At 45.6% G+C, this 27301-nt stretch overlaps 1 protein-coding gene across 2 annotated transcripts; it reads right to left on the reverse strand.

The window, feature by feature from the left end:
• Nucleotides 1-216: 216 nt before the first annotated feature.
• Nucleotides 217-20309, reverse strand: C8H16orf72 (chromosome 8 C16orf72 homolog). Of its 2 annotated transcripts, none has more exons than XM_042438390.1 (4): nucleotides 19875-20309; nucleotides 17629-17709; nucleotides 9954-10229; nucleotides 217-2498 (listed from the first exon to the last, which is right to left on the reverse strand). In XM_042438390.1, the coding sequence occupies exons 1-4, from the start codon at nucleotides 20146-20148 to the stop codon at nucleotides 2254-2256; spliced, it is 876 nt and encodes a 291-aa protein (XP_042294324.1). In that variant the 5' UTR covers nucleotides 20149-20309; the 3' UTR covers nucleotides 217-2253. The 2 variants fall into 2 exon arrangements, with proteins under 2 accessions (XP_042294324.1, XP_042294325.1); XM_042438391.1 differs by lacking the exon at nucleotides 19875-20309 and adding an exon at nucleotides 17799-18257.
• Between the last annotated feature and the right edge of the window lie 6992 nt (nucleotides 20310-27301).

The raw sequence follows: 27301 nt of genomic DNA on the forward strand, positions 1-27301 counted from the left end.
CTGTCTGTAACAGGCCATTATTTAACTAGCTGGCCCTATCCTGTCTATCTTTAGAAAGTGTGCCAGAGACAATGCAACACAAGACTCAAGGTAGAGCGTGTTTTACGGTTCTCACTAAGTGCTAAACCTTTAGCCACAGCACCACGGTTTATTTTAGAAACTTCCCCAAAAGCTTGTTATTAGGAAAACTTTAAAAAGCTGTATAAAGTCAAGGAGGGAAAGAAACGTGTTTATTGCAGTGCATCTTTGTGGCTTCAGAAGGTGGATGGCCACCTCTCATGCTTCAACTGAAACTTCTCAAATGATAACGACAAGGATTTCTACGCTTGCAAGCAGACTACAAGGCTGCAGGCAGCAAACTCAAAAAGCCACTCACCTGGGGGATCTACTCGCACCCCCAAATCCAGCTCTGCCTCCAGTACCTGTCTGTGTTCCTGAAACTCAGACCTCCTCGGTACTCTTCTCCCCACCCCAAAATGGAACAGCTTTTGTTCAGACAATCTTAAGCAAAGTGGGGAAGACACCATAGGCAACGGACACCCAACTGTGTTTGCATCTGACTAAATAGCACTCAAAGAAGATCCAGCCAAAGGTTCCTGGCATGGTTGGGCTGAGCAGACTGAATGACTTGCTACTCAAGCTGTGCAAAACCAGCTGGAATCCCTAGAACACCTTAAGCAGTAGGGAACGGGTTGGGAGACTGTTCACCTGGGATTTAAGGAAAGACAAATTTTGAGGACCAAACATGTCTGGAGCCTTCTGCCACCAACTACTCTCACTGGATTCTTTTCCCACAGGCGCACAATTTAAGCCCTTATGCCCTGGCCTCCTCCAAGGCTCCCCTCAAGCATTCTTTGTGGCTTGTTTAAGTGACAGATGTGCCAGGTGTCTGACTTTATGAGAATGGAGGCTGAGAAAACTGCTTTACCAAGAGCACCAGAGGGAACATGCCAGGGCCAAGAGAACTTTGCCTTTTCTTCATATTTCATTTCTTCACCAGCTTAAACACAAAGCCCTTTTTTTTTTTTTGAGGGAGGTACTTAACCTGCCTTTGGGGCACCTCCCACTGAAGCTACCCGATACGAATGTACATGAAGTTTCACTCATGGAGCCCCAAAGGCCCCAGACCTCTCACCCCAATCGTGAGAGAAAGCTACACCACACAAGCATCATTGTGGAAACTTCTTTAAGCACCTGAAAGACATGATACCTCATCATAATGGAAAAACACAACATCCAACCCAGCCATTTCCCTTCCACTCATCCTGCACAAATTCACTTTTCTTTGTATCAAGTGTACAATACGTACCTGCCGCAACTAAGCCACTACAGAACAGGCTTCTCTCTCTGGCATTAGTGCAGAATTCTGGTGTCCGCTTATAAGATAACGTTCAAATGATGATAGACTATCAACTGAAAATAACTTCTAATTAAAAAGTCTTAGGGAGGAGGGAGGAAAGGTGCAGCAGGAGTGGGGAGGGAGAGAAGAAACCGGTGCAGCTACTTCAGAGTTACCACACACAAAACAAATCCAACAAAGAGCCTTTCAGTACTGATTTAGTATCCATTGCATAACCATCACAGAACCTCTTTACACACATCTGCCGTCAACTGCTTCTGAATATTAGAAGAGGGTACAGGCCAATACTTATTATAACTTGCACACTTACTATATAGAAATCATGTGCCCAGTAGAGCTTTTAAGAGAATGAATGAACTAATGAAAACATGTATCTATATATAGATATATACGTATATATAGACATACATATTCTCAAAAGGAAGCCTGCAGGTTCTGACATGCCAAGTCATTTTTTTTGACACAGTTGTCAAAATGGCAATACTGTTGAAGCAAATATTTAAACACAGCAAGAAATAAAGGACAAAAAAGCATTTCTATATCCAAATAAATGTCTGATATTTCCTTTTTTCCCTTTAAGAGTACAAGTAAGGTCACTTTTAGCCTTGGAACAGATGCATGTTCTGCCTGCGATGAACTTGCTAGCTACTACACAACATTGGAAGTCCTCTGCTAAAGAATCTAATTTGAAGAAAGCTGTAGTTACAAGAAGAATCTACTGTCAGTATGTAAGCTTTCCTTTATGGCAATTATTGATTTCTCTCTTTTTTTTTAATGACTTGGGAGGAGAGAGCCTCAGGTTTGTTTTCCCAGCAGGTTGCTGAGAATCACGTGGCTTTCAAGCAGCATGGCGGGGTGAGGGAGGGCAAGGGGGGGTTAGAAGATTTTGCCATTTAGATCATACGATTGCGTTTATGGGTTGGGGAGTCCGTAATGCCATCACCGCACTGGGCTGAGGTACGCTTTCTAGTTCCACCATTGTCCAAGTGGAGTGCCATTTCTTCGGATATGAAAGTGTTCAAGTCAACGTCATGGAGTCCATTTCTCCTTCGACTGCCATTGGAGCCGCTGCTCACGTGAGTGGGCGAGCCCGGGGTACTCGAGCGAACACTTATACTAGCCATTGCACCACTAAGACCTAAAAGGAAAGGGGAAGAAAAAGCAAACATTAGTAGGGAAAGAAAGCAACAGTTCAACAATTGTCTTGCACTCAGATGCTGGTCGCTTCCCCCTACTCAGGACCCTTTCATAGTAAGTAATAATAATATTTTATTCCTTACCTGCCTCTCCCCAGTGCTCCAGGCAGGGTACAGCACAGATTAAAACACATAAAACCATTTAAACAGATCATAATTATAGTTGTGTGATTATACTTTAACTGACATGGTTCCATCCTATGGATTTGCAGCTTAAAGAGAAGCATTTGGAGAGCTCTAGTGCCTGACAGAACTACAAGCCCCCACATTCTTCTGGATGCAGCCATGACAGATGAAGCAGAAACGAACGTTGGTAGTTACCCGTGATACGTTCATTTCCAGCAGACAAGGGTCCTAACATCCTGCACTCTTTAAGTCTGTAGTGTGAACTCAATAAACAAGCAACCTGTGTAAAGATGTGAAGGGTCAGAGCACTTTGGAAGGGAAGGTTGCAAGCCTCTACACCTCCACATATATTTAATAGGCACTCAAGCCCAACAGCCCAATCCTTCAATGCGAACTGGCCACTGCTTGGGTGGACTTTGCTTCAGTTGGTATCCGATGGATGGCATCCTTTCCAGAGCACTTTTTTGCTTTCCCATTTTAGACCCTCATTCAGGAAGCTCTGGGAATACAGCCAGGTTCTTGGTTGCCTTGGTGACCCACAATGTTATGCAAAGAGTTGGGGAATTTAAAATATTTCTCCAACTCTGCATTTTGGTCACTTGCTTAAGCCACCTGGGTTGTTCTGTTTACACAAACTGGGCCCATAACAATTGGGAAGAGGAGAGTGAGGGGCACCCTTACCATACCTTTTGTGCCATCTGCATGTGGGTTTATTCAGAGGGCCAATGCAAGGCTAAGACTGATCTAGACCTTTGAGTTTCCTAGACATAAACTTCTGTGCTACACCAGAGATTAGACAAGCCATTTCTAAGATGCACAGCATGCCCATCCACAAAGCCAGAGTACTCCCTAGACCTTTACGTGTACATGAAGGCAGCAACTTCCCCAAAAGATAAAAGGGTGACTTTTCTGTGGAAACAGTTATCTGCTACTGCCTTCCTTCCCCCCCCACCCCCCCCCCCCCCCCCGCATTAGCAAAAACACACAAAGAAAGCCATTTCTTTCTAGAACCTGGTCTTCTTTCAAACCATGCGACGCGTCTTCAACAAGAATGCCAGATAATCAAGCAAAGAAAAGCCTGCGACACCAATTGTCTGACCTGCCCAAAGGACTCAGTGCCACCCTTTTCTATGAACGCTTGGCGCTGGTTTAGCAAAAGAAAGGACATGATCAAAACCAGCGGCCCCTTTTTTGAGGCACCCTGCACAAACAGCTTGCGTAACTAGCTCCACAGTCTTCTTTGCTGCCAGAACACCACGAAAATTTAAGCCTTCCCAGGCGATTACAGCTCAAGCTCCGTCCCCCAGACTACTGGCTTCCTAGTTCTAGGCAGCTGACTGGTCTCTGTTGCTGATGCATTTTCCTCAACATACCAGCCTCATGGTTAAAGAACAGGCTAGCTCCATGTACAGCTTTTGTCAATGGTTGGGAACTGAGGAGGAGGTGTACTTTGGAGGATAGGTCCTTGCTGCCACACAGCTAAAAGAGATGTAGATACATGGAGCACAGGTCAGAAATGCAAAATGCCAGGATAAAGACACAAGCCTATGCTTTTAAGAAAAACAAACACGGAAGTAATTCAGGCCTCAATGAAATGGACACATTCTGCTACCGAGATCTCTCCTTTGTTTTTGAATTTGTGTAACATATAGGGCAAGAGCTAGCAGAGTGGTTTGGGCCACTAGACTCTGAAAATCAAGAGTTTGGTTCCCAGCTTGGCCATAAAACCCATTGGGTGAACTTTGGCAGGTCACTCTCTCTCATCCTCAAGGGAAGGCAATGGCCAACCTCCTCAGAACACATCTTGCCAAGAAAATCCCACAATAGCTTCACCTTAGGGTGGCCATAAGTCAGAAAGGACTTGAAGCCACACAACAACAAACACATAGGGACAAGTAGCAAGGAAAAGGCACCCTTAAGAGGAATGCTAGTATAATATTGCAGCAAATTAAGGGTACATTAACTGATGGTAAATTTCAATTCATTCCATATAATGGGGTTATGTGTAAATAAAAACCTCTTGTTTTTTTTAACTACTCACTCTTTCTTCTGCTGGAGGTGTATTCAGTCACAAGAGAACTACTCAAGAGAGAGGAGAGGAATAACCGAGGCCCTTGAACCATTCTCTTGTCACCTCCTGCATCTCAATGGGCCAGCAAAGAATCTTGGAAGGGGGAAGACCACAGAAGATCACTTGATTTCAAGGATTCTGAAGAAACTCTACTTACAAGTCAAGAGTGCTAGGGACACATGGGTACATGTATTCCCAGCCACAGGCAAAAGAGGTTTATCACCTGAAACACCATGAGGTCTGACTGTGCTACTTCAAGCTTTTATAGTGGAAACAGAGGAGTGGGTAACTTGCTGGCCCTCCACTTGATGTTGGGTCTACAAACTTCCCTCAGCCCTGGCCAGCACGGCCAATGGTCAACAAGGATGACAGGAGACGCAGTTCAGTAAAAGCTAAAGGGCAAAGCTCTGACAAGAAATTCAGTATTGCCCCTGGTTCAAAAACACTGTGATGAAATGATGTCGCGTCAGCATGCATTGTGGGTCTTTCCAATTCTTGCTTAATTAAACAGTTGGATTGTTCTGTCTAACGGCTGCCACAATGACACTGAACGCTTGCCAACAGTAGCTGGCTTATAAGATTCCTGCAAGCCAGCAATTAAGGGCAGAACCAAAACACCCAGAGACCTGTGCCAGGTCTGAATCCAAAAGTGTAGCAAAATGAACATCTTCGAATAACGAAACCTAAGCCACTGGAAAGCTATGTATCCAGAGAGGCACCTAATGGAGGGCTGCCCACAGAAGCTCATGTGATAAGTAATTTTCTTGGAAAGGTGCCCAAGACACTCACATTTTCAGTCACCCAATGCAGCCCTGGAAGCTACAGAGGACACTTGTTTGCAACTGGAAACGTAGAAGCCAAGGAAAATGTGAGAGCTGTGTTCCACATGCCCCACACCATTTGTTCAGTTTTCCAAAGAGAAAATTTGTTTAGAGGACAGAGAGGGAAGACACCTGAAGCATTATTATGGTGGGTGGCATCTTTAAGCAAATTTTCACTCATTCAAGATGTGTCATATGAAGCCACTTTATAGCACTAAAGCTGCTGAACCAGTTATTTTTCACATAAAGCTTTGACTGTTTGAATATTCTATTTAATCCACAAGACTTTAGAGCTCTTGCAACAGAAGTGGACGGCTGAGAAGACAGCATTTGAGATGTGAGGACCTGCTCATAAAGGAGTTCTTTCAAACTCAGCTCCTTGTTTTTTCTCATTTGAGGTGTAAAGGCAGTCAAGAGGCAAACACACAAGAGCTTTGCCTAGATGACCAAGACCGTCATCAGGTGGCCCATCCCATCCAGGGATTTTAGCGCCACAGGAGATGTAGTTTTTTAAGAACACGAGTGAGAAAGAAGCCCAGAAGGCAAGCACAGCTTTGGCCACCAATGCCAGGCAACCCATATCCGAAGGGCTGAATCAGCCAAAGAAGGCCATGACGATACAAAAGATAGCTATTTTGTGTAGTCCCTGAACAACACTAGTCATGTAGCCCTGTGTTTGCACAGCTTCAACAAAATTTACAAGAGCCACAGAATTCCTTCAGACAGACACTGTTTCAATGGTTTATGGTTTACATTAGTAAAGAATATATGGTGTCAATTTGCAAGATATATATCAAAGAATGTGGCCTGTTACATAGTAGCTATGGCAGAAGAATCCAGGAAGATCAAAGCTGTTGTGAAACTGGAAATCCTATCATCTCTAGCCAGCATAGCCAATGGGAAGTGACAACACCAGTCCAAGAACTTCTGGAAAGCCGCAGTTGCCCACTCCTTTTATATACTAACAGTAAGCTCATTTACCAAGAGAGATCCCTTAATTCAGTTAAAATGGCATCAGTTACCCACATGAGGGAGATGGCAGAAGGCTTGGGGCATCACATTTGCAGAAATGCGTAAATATAATGGGGGGGGGGGGGGAACCTAAATAGAGGCAGATGAAAAATGACTGTTCTAAGATTTCTGCTAGAAGAAAAACAAAACAGGGAATGGAAGGGAAAGAGGCAAGGCTAGCTATCTGCCAGTTTGCCTATTTTCCACTGCAATGTTTTCCTATGGATGTATCTAGTCTCCAGACTCAGTGATTTGAAAGAATTCCCTCTGATAAAGCCGGCAACAAACAGAAATGCCTTCCCATCACACTAGAGCCTCCTGCAAGTCACCTGAAATGGCCCCTGGTTTGTGCCCATTTTCCCCGGAAGCATTGCACCAAGAACCAAGTGACTCATGAAGAGCCTAGACACACCCCAGAACTCAAAAGAACCCAGAGGATCCCACTGTAGGGCCAGCCTTCTGTGAGGTTTCATCTAGGTCTCAAAGTGAAGACTGACTACTCCTCCAATTGGCAGGGATTTTGTCACTAGAGATGCATATTTAGCATAATGCTCCTCTATTCATGCAGAGAACGTTGGCCACTTCAATTCTGTTTCCAAAGCTCAAGTTATACCAGGAGGTATTTTTTAGCCTTCTGCAAAAAACCGATTAACATCACTAATGACCCAGACAAACCTGCAAAACCTGAAACCAACCTACCTTCTTCTGAGTCACAGCACTGTATATCTCTTTAGGAGCCCAGTACTATCTACTGACTGGCAGGGTCTAAAACTTGCTCCAAAAATCCTTTAACTGGAGATGAGGAAAGCTTTACTGTTTCTTCTTGGGTGGATTGCAAGTTCCATCACTGTTTTTCAACAGATCCAAAGAGATGCCCCAACAGATACCAAACACACACCCAGGAGTAGGGGCAAGCATTTTCTCAACAGCTTTCATTGGCTTGTGGGGGATTCAAGTGTCCAGGTTTGTTAGGGGCATTTCTTACAACTCTAATGTATTTGCCATTTCAACCTCCCAGAGAAGGTTCAGCTTTGCAATCCTAAGCAGAAACACTTCCCATTCTCATTTGATCAAGACTGGGAGTGGAGGCATAAGAGGAGCTTCCAGAAAGATATGCTCCTCTTACCCTGTCTTCAACTGCTCCTGTGAGTCCCAACAAGAGTAGATGTAACAAATCAATCAGAACATAAGTAAGCACTTAAGTTCCATTGATTCAACAGGGCTGTTCTAATTGGCACTAACCAACAGACGTGGGCCACAGAGCCAGAGGCTTAGATCAATTAAGAGGAGAAGCAGCATCTATGTGAGATATGTACTAGTCAGTCTCTTCTCACATGAATATGAGTTATGGTATGAAACCAAGAATGCATCTCAGGAAAGAAAACGCTAACACAGCATTACAGGCACTATCACACAAGCAGAGGTTGTTTCTACTCTACATTTTTAGAGAATTTGGGAGGCGATTCTATGCTGAGGTTCTAGTTTATGTTATTTCTAAGCCACACAAGATAGAAGCAGATACAAATGCAAGAGCTTAAGCTCCACTCAGCAGGAAAAGATAACCTATCCAAACAGTTCAACAATATTTATTGTTGAAATGCATAGGTCTATGTTCAAACCTGATCGTCAACATGCACCTCAAGCTAATCTATTAATAATAATTTATAAAACGAGGGTCATTCTATAGGGCAGACTGAAAGTACTTTCTCCCACCAGTCCACAAATGTAAATGATTCCCATTGGTTTTGTGTGTAGACCCATTCTACACTTCCAAACTGAACATGTCAAAACCACTAGGACCTTTTCATAGTGTGCCATTCAAGTATCAGTTCTGCATTTTGGAACAAGCCAGGGACAAACAGCATTTTGAGGGAAGGAGCTTTCTTAGTAAATAATGAAATTCAAGATGCTCCCAGAAGTTGGCACAGGGTTTCAATTCCTCCTTCACCCAAAAAGGCTTTCAAAGCAAGAGGACAAATTTATTTGGCTGCCAGCCAACTTCAGATCCCAAATTCATGGAAGCTTAGCCACGAAGAATCAGGTTCTACATCAGCTAATAGAGCACAGGATAAGAGGCTCATTTCAATGCTACACAAGTCACCAGCCACTATTACCAAATGTCCAAGAAGCTGAAGTTATCTGCCTACAAGTTATGCTTAGACAACATCCCAAAACTCCATTATCTTTGTGGGAATACTTCCGGGATGGGCTTAAACCCATCCAAGCGAGCCTGTCCTACTAAGAATGCCAACTTCAAGGCACCGGGGGGGGGGGGGGGGGGAAAAGGAAGGGGGGGAGATGGGGGGTTTTTTTCCCAAAGCCTTTTGGGGGGGGGGGGACGGATGGTGAATATTTTCTCTCAGATATATGAATAAAATATCTATAATAAAGCATTCACATATTTAACTTTGTAAAATGATGACTTTCATGCAGGAGTATGCACAGGACCCAAACATTACAATTCCTAGCTTTGATTTCCTCTTAACTTATGTGATGAATGAGTGTATTATGCCTGCTTGGCATTAGGGAGACAAGAGTGATTTTCTCTTCCACTGATATTAATGGTTTCTTCTGCTTTAATTTGGGGAAGAGATTGCCTGCTCTTCAAACTGGCAAAACAAGAGTTTGGGAGTTGCTTATGTTCAAGACCTTGTTGCTGCATTTGCAACAGAACATAAAATTCAAGGTAAAAAGGATGGAGTAATGGGAAAGGACCTTGTAACACGTGTGAGACTAACTGATCCTTTTCCATTACTCCAGTCCTTTTACCCTGAAGGAACCCTTAAAATAATTTTCAGGTCTCAGGGAACCCTTGCATTAAAAATGTTATATCTACAGCATAAAACCAGTTTTGTTTTTTAATAATCTCTCATAGAGTCCCTAGCAACTTTTGGGAACCCTGGTTGAGAAACTTCTGCATTAGCAGAGGTATGATCAAACACAATGGCTTCATGGTAAGCAGATTCATTGCTTTCACACATCCACATTAACTGACCACTTTATCACCTCACCTAGCCCTTTGAAAATGTAAGGCAAGGGGCATGATTTGCATCTTTCTGGATTCTATAAACTCACTCCCACAATTTATAAATACGTTTTTTTAATCTAAGGCTTTAATATCACGCTGTACAGCATCTGTAAAAGTGGGTTTATATCCACAAAAGCTCATTCTAAAATAAAAACCAGGTAGTCTTATAGGTACCGCTATATTCCTTGTTTTTCCCCTTCCTCCCTTCTTTTTGTCCTGCATCCCTCTGTCAGCGGCCCAAACATGTCATGGCTAGGAAGGGAGTTTGGACTGTAGAAGCATGCATCTCTCCAGCACCCATCCCTGCAGAAGAAAAGAGTGAAAGAGGGAGGACCATTACCATGGAGAGCTATGGCTTCTCTGAAAGGCTGCAAGTCCGTCTCTACCGAGGAGCTAGTTTCTGTCGAAGCAGCTCGGTTAGGGGATACTACAGTCAGTCTTGGGGGAGCTCTAGAGTTTCGTGGAGGAGGAGCTTTCCCACAGAGGAAGCTGATTAAGTCTTCTCGGCGAATAGTTCTTCTGCGCTTTTTAACCCAAGCCAACACGTCCTTGTTGCGACGCTGATAGCCAATGTGTATTCCTACATCGAAACTCCGCTGATGGGCATCCACGCTTTCTAGAAGGAGAGAGAAAACAGCGTTAAGAAGGCAAGAAACAGACCCCTCAGGGACACATCCATCGACTGGCTTCTAGAGGTAAGAAGTGATTCTGCGCACACAACTTTGCATAATTTTATCTTCACTGCTGGCATGCACAGATATGAGGGGCATTACCAATTTCAGATGTATCTGTACCATGTTTTACAAGGATGGGAGTTTTCCACATATATCTCACACTGTTTTTTCTGCCACTTGGGAGCATTTATATAGCTCTGTTTCTTGCCTGCCCTCAGTTTGTCAAAATAGTCCAAACACAGGCACAAAATTAGTTCTATGGGTTCTAACAAATCAGCAGTAAACTGTCACTGTAGGATATGCCCCAAAGTGACAGGGCTTCCTCAAGACCAATGGCAGTTTGGTGTCAAGTGTCAACGGCAAGTTCAAAGTAATTTACAGGAATTACAGGAATTCCCAACCCAGCAGATATCTAAAAATGAGGCATCTCAAGTACATGGCAAAAGTGCAAGCGCAGCTTATCCACTAATAGCTCCTAATGCATTTCCTCTTTCTTCAAGCTGTACACTCAACTGATAAACACTTTACATTTATTTAACATGCCTGTCACTGGTTATCTTGAATTATAAAGAAAAGCAGGATATAGATACTTCAAGTAACAAATTCACTCAATGGTCAAAGAAACTCTCACAGACGTCTCCCTTTGTAGTTCCACCTAAGCAGCTGAGTGAGTGGTCTGTCATAGCCAGATCATAGGCAAAGTTAAGTCCCAGCTTTAGAGGTGTCACACCAGCAGCAGGGATGAGTGAGGATGAATGGCTGGTAAGCAGCAAACAGGTGTAACCTGCTTGTCACCTCCATGCTTTGGAAGTATGGCTACTGTTATCTGCCACAAGCAAACACCACACTGTGCCTTTGAACATAAGCCATAATACGGTTTTGATAACATACCACTGTAAAAGGCATTCTTGCAAGATCCTTTTGCAAGACAGCCACTGAGTTGAATGGGAACAGCAGACATGATTACATCTTTTAGCACCAGTGCCTGGGCTACCTCCTAAGAGACATCTGAGCGCTTCCTTATGCATACACTGCTGTGTTCAAGGTGCTTTACAAAGAAAGGGTGTAGCAGGTCCCTGCCTCCAAAGGCTTCCAATCTAATGCAGAGAGAGGAACAGGGAACTGGAAGCACACATAAGCAGAAGATTTCTGGTTACACAAATGATGGTTTAGTTACAGTAAGATACATGGTGGCGTTCTTATATGCCTGTAAGTGGGATCAGATTTTGGAAACCTTCTCCCTGGGCTGGGCTTGTTGGCCATTCCCCCCCCCCCCCCCCAGGTTTGTCACTGCCTTCTTCCACACTATGTGTGGATGGACAAGTGAGCAGGGATTCAAAGTGCCTCCTGAGTCTTGGTCCAACACTCACACCACTTCTTGTTAACTGCCTTCTCGACTCATGACGGCCCTGGGAATTCAACATCTCAAAGCCCACATATCCTCCACCTCTCTGCTCAGGTCCTGTAGGCTCAGCCCCATGGTCTTCCTGATTGCATCTATCCATCTGTCATGCAGACATCCTCTCTTTCTACTGCTTTCTATCTTTTGCATCACCACCATCTTTTCTAATGAGTAGTGCCTTCTCATAATGTGGCCAAGTGCGACAGCCTCAATTTCATCGTCTTGGCTTCCAGGGAGAATTCAAGCTTATCTGTTCTCGGACCCATTTGTTTGCCTTTTTGGCCATCCATGGTATCCTCAGCACTCTTCTCCTGCACCATATCTCCAATGAATTAAGAAGAGCGAAAACCAAGGGTTTGTGCCTGCGAAGGTGGTGATGCTTTCAATGGTTAACATGAGCAAACCAGGAGGTGAGGGGCTGGAAAGAAAGGTAAGAAGATGGGTCTTTGACAGATAGATCTTTGAGACAATGAGGTAGTAACCAGGCAGAAATCTCAAAAGAGGCAGCTGGAGACAAAGGATTGGATGGGGGAACAAAATATCTGGTGAACAGTGAGCTTGGTTTCAAGAGTGTAGGTGGTACTAATACAAGATGATCAAGTAGAGCCGGAAAAGGCCTCAGTAGGCAAAAATCTGAAGCAGAATGCCTCATTGAAAGAAAGAAGGTCCTCAACCAGTGTCTTGGGACTATGGCTCTCATCTGCTGCAAGGAACAGAGCCAACTGTCAAGATGACAGTGAATTGTAGTGCAGCTCAGCAGGCACTGCATAATTATGTCCATTTGCTTCCAATCTGAAGCAGATAAAGGAACCTACCCATCAGATTCAACCAAGGCTCTGAAGTTGCAATGTGGGTGACAGATGCCAGTGCAGATGGTTCTCAGTTTGCAGGCATGGAAAGTGGCTGCAACTCCCTATAACGTCTCCAGCCAAGACAGGAAGTCCCTACACATCAACACTGTATTGGTAACCAATTTTAATGTGTTAAAGATGTTCCCACTACCCAATAACTGCCTGGAAAACAATAACTTGATCCCTCTGTCAATATGCTAGTGCTGTCAGTTCCAGTTATTTGTGCTGGACATTAACATACCAAGCTAGTTTTAAGTAACAGAAGCAACTCGTAAGGCTCAAGCAGGGCATCATTTGCCAAAGCTACAACTCAATTAAGCTGCTCAACTCGTGCTTCCTATTGTTGAGCACTGACAACTGTCTGCGTTTGTGCACACCTCAGCTTTCTGAAGTGAAGAAAAGCAAGCTCTCAGAGCAGACGCACTCAGGGGCTGTATGACACACCACATTCCACAGCCCTAATGACAAGGAAAGTGTATGCTCTGAACACCAACCAAGGAATCACGTGTCCTTTCAAGCTGAAGGAACAGAAAACAAGTCTCCAACTTTGTTTTCCACAGGACCCATCTGGGATATTTCAACACATGAGCACTCTTTCCACCACCAAGAAATAAAGTTATACCTTCTCTTTCACTGACCATATCCAGCCACAAATAAACTGGCTAACTTGGCATGGTTTGGCCACCACAGGCCTGTTTATCAGAAATGCCTTTGCAGAGTTCCTATTATGCATCTTTTTTTAGCAGGTGAGAATCAGTCCTTGTGATTCTACAAGTTTTATGTTTTCAGTTTTATCTTTACTGGGGTAGGATGTATATATACTACTTGTTGCCTGACAAATCTATAACTCACATGAAGGCTCACGGATGACAGTAGAAAACTGCTGTATTGTATTATTAGACTGCCATTTCTTATAGGCACACATCTTGCTATTTCAACTGGCGCCATGATCATGAAAAGCACTATGGCTCATGATGAAAAACCTTGCTGTCGATGTGGGTTACTAGACCAGCCTCCTACTGAGCAATTAGAACTCATTACTGGAGTCATCTCAGGGCACAAGGCAACCCAAGCAAGTCTTGAAAAGCTCCAGACACTTGCTCAACTGCTGTCTGTTTTCTATATGAAAAATGTAGAGGATAGCAATGAGTTTATGAGTAACACATACTGACTGAATTTCTAACTGTAGTTATATGATGGTGTATTCAGTATGCGTGTTCTGTATACAAAGAATGAGTTATCTACCTAGTTAAATCAAGTGTGATCAGAGTTAACATGTTTGACCAAATATTAACTGCTTTCAGTCCTGCATTTTTATAAACATATATATATATATAAACTATATTTAAAAATGTATGACATATTTACTATACATAACTTTTAATGACACGACATCCAATACGACGGTATTTGAACTAAAATATATCTGATATACTTGCCATCATGTCAAACTAGAACTGGGAGACATGGATTCAGATAGTTGGGCAGGAGGCTGAGCCTTAGTGCGCTCATGGGGAACATTAGACCATCTGCATTTTTGTCTTGTAAATCTTACACACATCCAGAAGTGGAAAATCAATGGTGAAGTTGTGGTAAAAGACTCACAAGAGGTGTTGCGATCATAAAAGATTCCCAAGTTCACTTTTGTTGAACATGAAACCAAAGTCATTTCTTTTGACCTGCACAGGCAAAAGGTGAGTCCCTAACTTGATACTGGTTTACATTACTGTGTGTATCTGTGACCTTCATTTCAAAAGCAGTACAGTACAAAAACAGACTTGTGCCTCTTTGGGATAATCACCTGAAAAGTAGTAACCTGAAAACAACTAGAACCCATCTAAGTGATGCTTAAGAATATATGAATGATGTGCTGGCTCAAGAGAGATTCCCACTGTCAATCCTGCTATAATACTGCACTGGCATTTATTAATTTCCTCGATCAATTGTTTCCTTTTGTTTAGAGAAGATTTATCATGCCAGTTCACTGCTCTGCTCGACATTCGGCCATCCCAATTCCAGCTTCTTATCTACAGGAGTGAACAAAGCACTCACGCCGCTCCATGTTACGCTGCGCGCTGGAAGAGACCACCCGCTTTTCACTTTGCACACAAAATGCAGTTGCCAAGGCTAGCCCCGTGCAAGGCCCTGGGGACTCTCCAATTTGTTCACTACAAACCGGATCCATATTGTTCACCAGTAAGCACATGCCTGCAGCCTTTCAGGGCTTTCTCAGGGCAGCTTCCCCTTCCAGAGTGATAAGCAAGCAAAATGGCAGCTGCCCTAATGAGGAAAACAGTACTGACTCAGTCTATTGGCTGAGCTGGCAAAGACCTCCCTTGATGACTAAGGGCTTGCTGTTTTCAGCCCTGCATTCCATTCCAGCGACTACACACAAGAATAATTACTATCACACCTAATGCTCTACGCAAAGTTACTCACGTGATTGCAGGAAAGGTTAAGCTCAACCAAAAGACTACTTTTTCCTTCCCTATCCATATTGAAACAACCAAACACAGATTTTTTTTCTAATGGAAAATTATAGCTGTGTGCCTGCCCTTTTCTTCTAAGTGCAGGACAAGCCAAACACAAAGCGATCTACTAATGTCTAGAAGCCCCACTCAGCACCCCAACACCAGAACAAGCTTTGATAGGCCTCATTTACTCTGCCCTTTCTCATATGTTCCGTCCCTCCTACAGCCAGAAATAACTAGATGCTTTGTCATCTACAATCTAGATACCAACTGGTTTCTAGTTCATCAGGTGTCATGAAGACCAACGGTTTTTTAGAAGTCAATATAAATAGCCTCGTGCAACTCCTTCCATCCCATGGCAGCCTGCACACAGGGAAGGCATGAAGGCTTAGAGGCCACTTGGCTCTCTAGGAAACCTAAGCAAACTGTTCCCTTTTGAAGCCAGACCATTCTAGGGTGTCAGTACCCCAAATTTTAGACATCTTGCTCCTGAGATTGCAGAAGTCATGTGTAGACGACATCCATGTAGGACTGTGGACATTCCATGATCAAGAACACCAGCCTGGAATGATGGAGGCCTCAAGACAATGAGCTACAATGTCTCAGCACCACCCCCAGACTCAAAATATCCAGGAATCTGCCCAAATAATTGTTCTGGAGGAAATACAAATGCCTAGAGAAGTGATCTCTCCAGGAAACTCTATATCCTCCAGCACAACATCTGGTGAAAGTTGGCCATAGTGTTGCACTAGAGAGGAAGGACCTAGATTCCCAGAGAGAACATATTAATCAATTCCTCAAATAACCAAATCTGCCAAAGCTTCAAATAGGGAGGGTCAACTGTATTTGGAAAACCTACCTGTAACAAGTGCCCCTGATATATCAGAGTGACTGATCCAAACAGGGCTACAACTGAGGTGGGGTTGCCAGACAACTGGCAAAAGAAGCCAATGACTGCTGAGCATATGGAGAGCTAATGCTAAAACCAGAGCGGAAGTGACCGCTCAATACTGAAATAACTATCGATTCAATCCCCATCAAGACTTCCATAATGCTTCAGATGAATGTATCTGACTCTGCGTCACAGTGTTCCTTCCTGCTAAAATTTGCACAGAGCACTCCTCAGAAGGAGAAACTAGAATTGCTACACTTCCAATGCCATTCAAGGCTAGTAATGGATCCCCACCATCAGTGAAGACATAAATGAATAAATTTATATGCCCCTGTGAGTGAAAGGGAAAGACATGGGATTGTTCTGCTGGAGCTCCTCAGGATAGTTCACGTTTTATGGGGAACAGATACTGGAAGATAAAGATCACCGCCACATTCAGCAATGCCATGCTCCCACATTCCAGAAGCTTTCTCTTTTCCATAGCGGAAACCTATTTCCCTCTAAAGCATGGAGATATTCTAGAAATGATACTTCACTGGATATCCATTTCCAGACCTACACATTCTTAAACTGCTCACCTATACATTAGCTCTCCCCTCCTTTTCATCATGCTGATGTTCCCCAATTTGGTCCCTACCCCCATCAGTAGTTCTCAAACTTAAGGTCTTTGTGCTTCACCTTCCAATAGCCTCAGCCAGCTTAATCAATTCTGGGATCTGAGGGCTGAAAGATATGAAGCTCCAAGACTGAAAGGATACTGTTCTAGACTTAAACACCACCTTACTGCTGCTGACCCTTACTTTCAGGCATACGGATCCATACCCTATTCAAAATAAGCTATCTGCAAGTACTGCCTAAACATCTTAATGCCACCAGATCCCATTTGATCTGGGAACCTAAGCAGCCTCAGGGTTGGTTACAGCTTGGATGGGGGGCCCCCAGTGAAGATTAAATGCTGGAGGTCTACTCAAAGTGCATCTCTAAAGAGTGGTCCCTGGAAAGGTGCTGGTGTGAACCATTTGTCCCTGGTGAACTTCCAGGAAAGAAACAGCTGTGGCCAAAGGACGGAAATAAGGTGCCAGTCCCTGGCAGACTAGAAAAAAATATTAAGCGCCAGTTCCCTGGATCAGTCAGCCTAAAAAGCACAGCTATAAATGATATTCTGATGAAGGTGATGGTAAACAGAATAAATCCTGCGCAAGAACTCTATGAAATTTATGGGATTACCATAAGCCAGACGTCTTTGGTTTCTTCAAGTTCCCCGTCCCTTCACTTCTGTGTTTAGCATGATGTGCACCTAGACTACTTGAGAACAGCCACAAAGGGGTGGGGGCAGTTGCTGAACCAATTTGACCACATAAAGCCATCCTGAAACACACACATTTTTCAGCTGGAGTGCACTGAACTAAAAGCTATACAGATATTGTAACTAAAATCAGGTCACTGCAATATGCAACTGCAAAAAACAAACACACACCCCTCGCCCTCCACCAGAACAGCCCCCAAGACAGACACACACATGCATGCCAACACACCTTAAACCCCATTATACATTGTTGAGTTTCTCCCTAAAAGGATTTGTAGCTGGTAAGAGAAGGAAGGACGTGACTTTCAAAGACCTTTCCCCTGCACCCTTCGTTCGGCCTTTAATCCCTCTTTAAACTCCCCCTCCTCCCCCACAACGCTTTCTGGGGGCCCTCCAACCATAGGAAACCCCCCCCATACCTTTGTAGAGGTTGGTGACAGCGGTGGCAGCATTCTGGAAAGGAACCCAGAGCGAGAGTCCCGGCTGCTGGCAAACGCGGTCTGTGCAAAAGGGAAAGAAAGGAGGGGTTAGAAGGAGAGACCGGGCAAAAAGGAAGAAAAACCAGGGGTGGGAATATGGGGAAACTGACCCGTCTTCCTTCCCCTTACAGCTCCCAGCCTGGCCCTCTCTCCGCTTCTCCCAGCCTGTCCCTGTCTCTTCCCTTCCTCGGCCATATTGGGCTTCGCCATTTTGTTTGGGACGGAGGAGGCCAGGGCAGGAAATGGGAGCCTTTGCAAAGCGAGAAGCCGGAGGGGGAGGCAAGTGGGGTACGAATCCCCCCTGGACCCAACCAAGTCTTCAAGGGGAAGGGATGAGAGCCAAGCGGAAGCAGCCACCCAAGGCCTCCCTCAATTGGATGGAGGGGGGCAGATAAGGAGAAGCAAGGGGAGAGTAAGATGGTGGAGAAAAAGGGAGACGCCATTTAAGGCACGTCCCAAAGAACTGCATCTAAAGACCCCATGCTATATATACACGTGTGTGTGTGTGTGTGTGTATACATACACATACACAGTTACACACATATACACAGTGAGCCCTTGGTGTCCACTGGGGTTTAGTTCCAGGACTCCCCCCCCCCCAGATATCAAAATCTGTGAAGACTCAAGTCCCACTAAACACAATGGCAGAGTAAAAGGGTGTCCCTTACATAAAATGCCTAAATCAAGCTTTGCTTTTGGAAATGTATATACACACACACACTTATATATATATATATATACATATATGTGTTCCAGCCATGGATGCTTGGGCCTGTGGGAAAGATCCATGGACACGAAAACCCAACACACACACACAGTTCTGTGCATTTGTGTATATACACACACATGTGTGCGCACAATGTTGGGGGTGTATATGTGTGTGCCCCTGCAAAGCTGGCCTTCTTTCTTTTGGGTGAGAGAAGGTTTTATACACACGCACACCTCTCTCTCTCTCTCTCTCTTCTTGTGTGTCTGTATATATGTGTGTGTGTGTGTGTGTGTGTACACACACACACATATATATTTCTCTCTCTTTCTGTGTGTGTGTATGCTGGGGGTGTATGTGTTTGCCCCTGATGTTGTCCTTCTCTGTTTGGGGTGGGAGAAGCCACACACACACACACACACATATATATATGTACATATACACATACATACATACCTATATGTGTGTGCATGTATGTGTACGTATAGACACACATGGCAATATATATGTGTGTGTCTATATAGATCCATATCCCTTCTGCCTTGTTGCCTTTCCCTGCCTCCTTCCGCCATTTTGTGGGAGGGAGAAGGGAGGGCCGGAGGAGGAGGAGGCGGAGGCCCCCCCCTCCAAAGGGGGGAAAGATCTAACCGGGGGAAGGGGTTATAGAGGCCTTGGCCGCTCTCCTTCCCCCTTGAAGCACATTGAAAGAGCCCCGTCCGTTTCGTCGGGAGAAGGAGGAGAAAGAGGGGGCCCCGCCCGGCGGCGGACAACGCCATTTTGTGCCGGTGCTTCGGTCCCAGCGAGGCTCCTCCGCCGCCCGGGGAAGGAGGGCTGCCTGCGGGCCCACGGCCTTCCTTTCCCTTCCCTTCCCCGCCACAGAGGACACGCGTGTCAAGCCTCGTGTGAAGCGGCTCCGACACGCGGAAAGGGAGCCCACCCCTCCGTCTCCAGGCGCCATTTCCTAAGGAAGGAAGGAAGGAAGGAAGGCTTCTTTCTCCCCCGAAAAAGCCGAGGCCGACGCGGGAGGCCGGGGGGTGAGAGGGGCAGGGAGACGTCTGTAGGGGGCCCCCTCCGCCGCCACCACGGCGCCCGCCTCCCCCGCATCCAGAGCCCAGGAAGGAGGGAGAAGGCCCTTCGGAGGCACAAAAGGCAGGGAGAGAAAGGGAAGAAGGTAAAAGGGAAGAAAGGAGGAAGGAAGGGAAAGAGGGCAGGAAGAAGGGAAGGTCGTGACTAAGAGAAAGAAAGGAGGGAGGGTGGGAGTAAAGGGAAGGAAGGAAGGAAGGCTCCCTCCCTCCCTGCAGCCGCCTTTCCTTCCGAGGGAGCCCCGAGGCCCCGGAGGGAGGAAGGCCCTTCGGAGGGAGGCTGCCGCGTCGCTCCGCCCCGCCTCCCTCCCTGGGCCGCCCAGGGCCAGCCATCTTGTGGGGCGGAGGCCGCCGCCTCCTTCCCTTCCTTCCTTCCTTCTCCTCGCTCGGGGCCTCACCCTTGTAGAGCTGGGCGACGGCGGTGGCCGAGTTCTGGAAGAGGTGCCAGAGCTTCTGCTGCTTGTGCTCGGGCTGCGGGGCGGCGGCGACCGCGGCGGCGGCGGCCTCCTCCTCCTCCTCGTCGTCCTGGAGCTCCGGCGGCAGGAGCAGCGCCCCGTCGTCCTGCTCGGCCTCGGCCAGGCACTGCCGCTCCCACTTGCTGAACCAGTGCTCCGGGCCGTGCAGCTCCTGGATCTCCGACTCGCCCTCCTCCTTCGAAGCCTTGTCCTCCATCTCTTCGGCGCCGCTTCTCCTCCTCCTCCTCCTCCTCCTCCTTGGCGGCTACCTCCGTCCCCCGCCTCTCCCCGGCGACGCCATCAGCCGCCGCCGCTGACTCCGCATAACAACAACAACAGCCGCGCTCCCTCCGCTCTCCGGAGCGCCCGCCCTCTCCGACGCCTCGCACCACACTGAGCCGGAGACGCCGCCCACAGCCACCCAAAAGCCCCAGCAACCTAGCTTAGCTTCTCGTCCCGCCTCTTTCCGCCGCGCTAAGCCACTGAGGAGCGGCTCTGCCGAAGCTCCTGCGCGCTTATTGGACGACTGACGCGCCCATCAATGTCACAAAGGAGGCGGAGACCTTGGGTGTGTGTTTTTTTGTATTATGTTTTCCCCGCCCCCATTTTCTCAAAGCAAGGTCGGTTGCGCGGAAGGGGAGGAAGAGAAAAGGAGGGGAGCGGAGAGGACGGTTTGCGCACGCGCGGGCGGAAGGGAGGGGGAGGAGTGGGCTGCGTTTCTCCGCGCATGCGCAGTCGCTTTTCTGCCACCCCTCTGTTGCTCCAGCTTTTTTCCTTGCATCCTTTCTTTTTTCCCTGCAAGATCTTGTTTTCAGAAACTGAGGCGGGAGGATGGTGCTTTGCAACCCAGCATCTCCAGATCCAGGCCCCCTTCCTCCTTGAGCCATTCATTGCACTGGGCTCTGTTGCTTCCACTCTTTTTGCAGCCATTAAAAGAGATGGTCCTGTTGCAAGGAAAGGGGAGAGAGCAAGGCAAGGGGGCCAAAAGGAAGCCCCCAGCCCTTTAAATCCATGCCACACTTTCAGATGGAGGAAACCAAGGGCATTAAGGGGTGCATCCGCACTCCACAGTTATTGCAGTTTGATACCCCTTTAACTGCCGCTGCTCCAAGTCCTAAAACCCTGAGCTTTGCAGTTTGGGGTTTTCGGTGCTTCCCCAAACTACAAATCCCAGGGTTTACATAGGTCCCTCCCTTGAGAGCCAGAGAATGTGACCCTTATAGGACTGTCTGGTGCCCCTCATTCATTGGAAGAGAGGCCCTTCTCTGGAGACTGCAGAGGTCTTCCTTTCATCCAGGATGAATTAAATCCCATATTTTGCATTCTTCACAAAGACATCATTAATAATAATAATAATAATAATAATAACAATAACAATAATAATGAAATGAATAATAATAAAGGATGCTCACGTTTCTGTCTGCATCCTTTATTATTTATCTGATTATCTTCTATCCTGCTTTCTCCCAATATAGGGACCCAAGGCAGAGAGAGACGGAAACCAGGGGAAACCCTTTAATCGATGGATGTGGACCATAGGCCCATTGTCCAGAGAAATGCACCTTTGGCTTAACGTCAACCTAGACTTCCGTTTGGTATTTATGGAGAACGCAAGCTTGTTCCCGGCTGCGAGTCTTAAATGTCATCCGTCCCCTTTTGCTGCGGCCGGCCCTCTGCATTTGCGGCTTTGGCTTTTGTGGATCCAAATATTCATGATTTGATTAATACGTTCTCTCTAGCATCATAGAATCAGAGTTGGAAGAGACCCCAAGAAGGGCCCTGATCCAGTCCAACCCCATTCTTCTGCCATGCAGGAACTCTCAATCAAAGCATCCCCATTGACAGATGGCCATCCAGCCTCTGCTTAAAGACCTCCAAGGAGGGAGACTCCGCTACACTCCAAGGGAGGAATTTGTTCACCTGTTGAACAGCCCTTACTCTCAGGATGTTCCTCCTAATGTTGAGCTGGAATCTCTTCTCCTGTAGTTTGCATCCATTGTCCTGGGTCTTAGTCTCTGGAGCAGCAGAAAACAAGCTTGCTCCCTCCTCAATATGACACCCCTTCAAATATTTAAACAGGTCTATCATATCACCTCTTAGCCTTCTCTTCTCCAGGCTAAACATCCCCAGCTCCCTTAATCTTTCCAATAGGACATGTTTTCCAGACCCTTCACCATTTTAGTCGCCCTCCTTTGGACACATGGCTCCAGTTTCTCAACGTCCTTTTTGAACTGTTTTGCCCAGAACTGGACACAATATTATTCCAGGTGGGGCCTGGACAAAGCAGAATAGAGTGGCACTATCACTTCCTTTGATCTAGACACTATACTTTTATAGAATCGCATTGGCCTTTTTAGCTGCCGCATCACACTGTTACTCATGTTCAACTCATGTTCTACTTGGACTCCCAGATCCCTTTCACACATAGTTATCTCTGGGTCCTCCAGTGCAACTCTATGGCCAATCTCCACCAAAAGTCACACTGGAGAACTGAACAATTCCTAGAGAGAACACTTTTCTAGGCATTTGTAGGTCCTCCAGCGGAACTCTATGCTGGATGTTGACCACAGAGTTCCGCTGCAAGAACACACCATTTGTGTCATCAAGCACAATCGCATTGGGTGGTTGTTTTGTTGTTGGCCCCATTGGAGTTGTTGCGCTTTCTTTGCTTTGCTGCAGCATTGCACTCACAGCATCGGGGCGTTTATATACAGGCACAAAGATACACATCTTCTGCCTTGAGTCAGACTATCCCTGGTTCTGTTTGCTCTGGTTTTTAGCCCCAGAGCGTGGCTTCAGTCTGGTTTCCACCCACTTTGGAGGCGTATGTCATCTAAACACCCGTCTTCAAAGCGGTTGGAAACCTGTAGTTTTTGGGTGGGTTTTTGGGCTCTGTGGCCATGCTTTAGAAGAAATTGTTCCTGTTTTTGCAGCTCAGATTCAGGGTGACTCCTAGTTCAGCTCTGCGAATTCACGTTGTAACGTGAGTGTTTTATCACACCTGGTTGCCCTTTTGTTGCCTTTCCAAATCGAGGGGGAATCAAACCCAAGGCAAGTCACGTGATGCGGATTCACACAAAGCGGAGTGAGTGCACATTGTATTACCACACCGGTGGATACCATGCGGATTCAACTATTCAAATTTGGACCCTTGCATATGCTCAGTGGGGGTCTGAACGCATTATGACCATGTACATTTCCTGGGTGAAGGGGGTGCAAGTTCTTGTTCCCTGTGTCACGCAATTGCGTGATTGCGTGAATATTTGCCTCTTGAGTCTTTCTGTGTCTTCTTCATCCCCCTTTTTTATTTTCCCTTCCATTTCAGCAATTTCAACACACAGATAGATAGATAGATAGACAGACAGACAGACAGACATATATGTATATTCACATTCACGCACACACACACACATATATATATATATTCCCAAAAAATGAGTTGCCCTGAAAGTTGCCCTGAAAGTGAAAGGACCACCGAAAAGAAATGGGGCAAATTGCAATGCTGCATCATGGGAAATTTGCAACCGGGGGGTTTGCGTTGGTGTCCCAGAGCAGAAGCAAAGTTGCATTCCACACCAGACCAATTTGGAGTGAAATCGAAGGGAGCTAGGAAGCGATTTCTGTGAATTCGCTTGTTACCGATGTCGCCAAAATGAGGGGTCACTTTGGAATCACTGCGGAAGCCCCACGGAAGGAGCCCCCATAGAAAGGAATCACGTCTGATAACACATCACTTTATTGCGTGAATTCACATCGTTGGAGCCACAGTCACCCCGGATCTGAGCTGCAAAAAGCTGCAAAAACCTCCGTGTGATAAGGCTCCTTGTTGCAAAACATCTGTCTGTGAAGGTGCCAACCACAGATGCGGGTGAAACGTCAGGAATAAACTCTTCTAGAACATGACCACATATTCCGAAAAACCCACAAAAAACTATGGATGCCAGCCGTGAAAGCCTCCGACTTGACGGTTGGAAACCTCTCCATTTTGCCTGTCTGTTGCACCCCATAGAAATATAAACAGGTAACTGCTACCGTTTGTGGTGGGAATGTAAATATGCAAAAAAATATTGGGATAGAATACATGAAACGATAGAGGAAATATTACTCATCAAATTAAGTAAAGACCCAAAAAGGTATTTATGGAGCATAAATCAAGAGGAAGAAAGAGAAAGAAATTACGGAAGACTGTTATTTTATTTGAGGCTACTATATGCGACTAAATGGAAAGAGAAGAAGGCACCTGAAATAAAAGACTGGATTAGAAAAAGAACGGATTATATGGAAATGGACAAACTGATGCAACTAATACAGAAAAGATCAATAGATTTAAAAAGGACTGGAATCCTTTGATTCAATATTTGAAAAACAAAGAGGGACAAAATGAGGATATTGGTCTGGACTGAAAGATAGAGAAGTAAAATGTAAATAGAGATATGAGATGGTGATACACACCAAAGCGCATGAAAGATGATAAATGTATGTGTGATGCGGCAGCTAAAAAGGCCAATGCTATTTTAGGCTGCATCAATAGAAGTATAGTGTCTAGATCAAGAGAAGTAATAGTGCCACTGTATTCTGCTCTGGTCAGGCCCCACCTAGAATATTGTGTCCAGTTCTGGGCGCCACAATTCAGAAAGGACATTGAGAAACTGGAGCGTGTCCAAAGGAGGGCGACAAAAATGGTGAAAGGTCTGGAAACCATGCCCTATGAGGAACGACTTAGGGAGCTGGGGATGTTTAGCCTGGAGAAAAGAAGGTTAAGAGGTGATATAATAACCCTGTTTAAATATTTGAAAGGATGTCATATTGAAGAGGGAGCAAGCTTGTTTTCTGCTGCTCCAGAGAACAGGACCCGGAACAATGGATGCAAGCTACAGGAAAAGAGATTCCACCTCAACATTAGGAGGAACTTCCTTACAGTAAGGGCTGTTCAACAGTGGAATGCACTCCCTCGGAGGGTGATGGAGTCTCCTTCCTTGGAGGTCTTTAAACAGAGCTGGATGGCCATCTGTCAGGGATGCTTTGATTTGGATTTCCTGCATGGCAGGAGGTTGGACTGGATGGCCCTAGTGGTCCCTTCCAACTCTACGATTCTATGATTCTATGATTCTATGTGGTTTATTGATTAGGTAGAAAAAGTATTTAAAAACCTGATTTACTTATAAGGAGTAATATATATATATATATATATATATATATATATAGTATTTGCATAGTAAGGAAGTAGTATGTTATATATGTATAATGTTTTTAAGGAAAGGTGGATGGAGGGTGGTTTATGGGAGTGGATGTTAGGAACGTAAGTTTTGATTATTTGTGATGTGTTTGTTTTATATATATATATTAATAAAGTGTATTTAAAAGAAAGAAAGAAAAAAGACATACAAATTCATGCTTCTTTGTCATGCTCAAAATGGAGGGCATTCTGGAATGTACTTCCTGAACCAAAGGCTGGAATGGAGGACATGCCCTGGAAAAGGAGGACATGTGTGGTCATCCTGCCCCAGATCTAGGGATGCCATTGCTCTCTGCCACAGTTCATAGAATCATAGAATCCTAGCGTTGGAAGAGACCGCAAGGGCCCTGATCCAGTCCACCCCCATTCTTCTGCCATGCAGGAACTCTCAGTCAAAGCATCACCGACAGATGGCCATCCAACCTCTGTTTAAGGACCTCCAAGGAAGGAGACTCCACCATAATCTCCGAGGAAGGAGTGTGTTCCACTGTCGAACAGCCCTTACTGTCAGGAAGTTTCTCCTAATGTTGAGCTGGAATCTCTTTTTCTCTAGTTTGCATCCATTGCTCCATTGTCTCCTATTCTCTGGAGCAGCAGAAAACAAGCTTGCTCCCTCCTCAATATGGCATCCCTTCAAGTATTTAAACAAGGCCATCATGTCACCCCTTAACCTTCTCTTCTCCAGGCTAAACATCCCCAGCTCCCCAAGTCTCTCCTCATAGGGCTTTATGGTTTCCAGACCCTTCACCATTTTGGTCGCCCTCCTTTGGACACATAGCTCCAGTGTCTCAATGTCCTTTTTGAATTGTGGTGCCCAGAACTGGACACAATATTCCAGGTGGGGCCTGCCTGACCAAAGCAGAATAGAGTGGCACTATTATTTCTCTTGATCTAGACACTATACTTCTAGTGATGCAGCCTAAAATCGCATTGGCCTTTTTAGCTGCCACATCACATTGTTCAGATGGAAGCAACATCAGGCGCCGCTTGCAGAAGACATTTCTCCCAGCACTGACCCATTGGTCTTGATCCTTCAGGTAACAGCTCCTCTGTACTCACCTTCTGCATCTCCATTCACCTGGTTTGTTTCTCCAGGACTGACTTCGTCGGCTTTTGACCTCTGGAAAGACTCATGCTAGCTCCACTTTTTATTGGGTTATTTATGACCCACAACGTCAAACTGACTCTGATCAATGACCAGCCTTGCAACCCTCTCTGATTCCCAAACTTTGACAGTGATTCCTAAACTTTGGACATCCAGATGTTTTGGACTTCAACTCCCAAAAGCCCCAGCCAAGAAATTCTAGGAGAGAATATTGAACGTGGGTATTTTAATGCGTTGCGAGCCACTTGGATTTTCTCGTCCCAGAAAAGCGGGATGAAAATAAAGTTGCATTTATTATTTACTATTTATGTCCCAAACATCTGGAGGAGCAATGTTTGGGGACCACTGAGATGCTATCCAGTGCTTTGCACTTCAGCTCCCAGGATCCCTAGCCAGTTCGGTCAGCAGTCAGGAATTCTGGGAGATGAAGTCCAAAATATTTGGAGGGTCAAAGTTTTGGAATGGTTGCATCTGGAGCCAGATCTGTCCATGAAGAAAGATAGAAGACCGCTTTCCCAAAGCCCTGGATGAAAATTGCAAACCATTTCCTATGTTTGTCACCAGAGGGCAGCCTTACAATCCCAAGTGCATTGATCCTTAGATTTACAGTATCTGATATTAAGGCTATTGAGTTTAAATTCCTTTGGGCAAGTCACACTCTCTCAGCCTCGGTGGAAGGCAAAAACTGGCCAAGAACAAACCTTGCCAAGAAAATCCTGTGAAAAGCTCACCTTTAGGGTTACCGGGAAAAAAAAGTCCTACCGTTCTTCACTGCTTCCTTTGAAAAGAAAACCGGGGGGGGGGATCCCAGTCTGCGCTCCGCGTTTGCGGCTTTGACTTTTCCGGATTTGGTTATGCGCGGGTTTGATTCATGCGTCCTCTCTAGGAATCCCTAGGTCCTCCAGCGTGACTCTGTGATCCATCGCCGCCACAAGTCTCACCGTCAAAGCGAAAGATTCCTAGAGAGAAGACTTCTCTAATAATAATGATGATGATGATGATGATGATGATGTGTTTATATTCTGCTTT

This window comes from Sceloporus undulatus, chromosome 8 (assembly GCF_019175285.1).
Source record: "Sceloporus undulatus isolate JIND9_A2432 ecotype Alabama chromosome 8, SceUnd_v1.1, whole genome shotgun sequence".
In the NCBI taxonomy this organism is placed as follows: Eukaryota; Metazoa; Chordata; class Lepidosauria; order Squamata; family Phrynosomatidae; genus Sceloporus; species Sceloporus undulatus.

Bases quoted from the DNA above. Each gene is read 5' to 3' on its own strand.
- C8H16orf72 (XM_042438390.1), bottom strand. From the start codon at position 20,148: ATGGAGGACAAGGCTTCGAAGGAGGAGGGCGAGTCGGAGATCCAGGAG. The intron at 17,710-19,874 runs GTGAGGCCCCGA...CCTTTTGCACAG, and splicing joins CGTCGCCCAGCTCTACAAGG to ACCGCGTTTGCCAGCAGCCG. The intron at 10,230-17,628 runs GTATGGGGGGGG...CTCTCCTTCTAG, and splicing joins TGTCACCAACCTCTACAAAG to AAAGCGTGGATGCCCATCAG.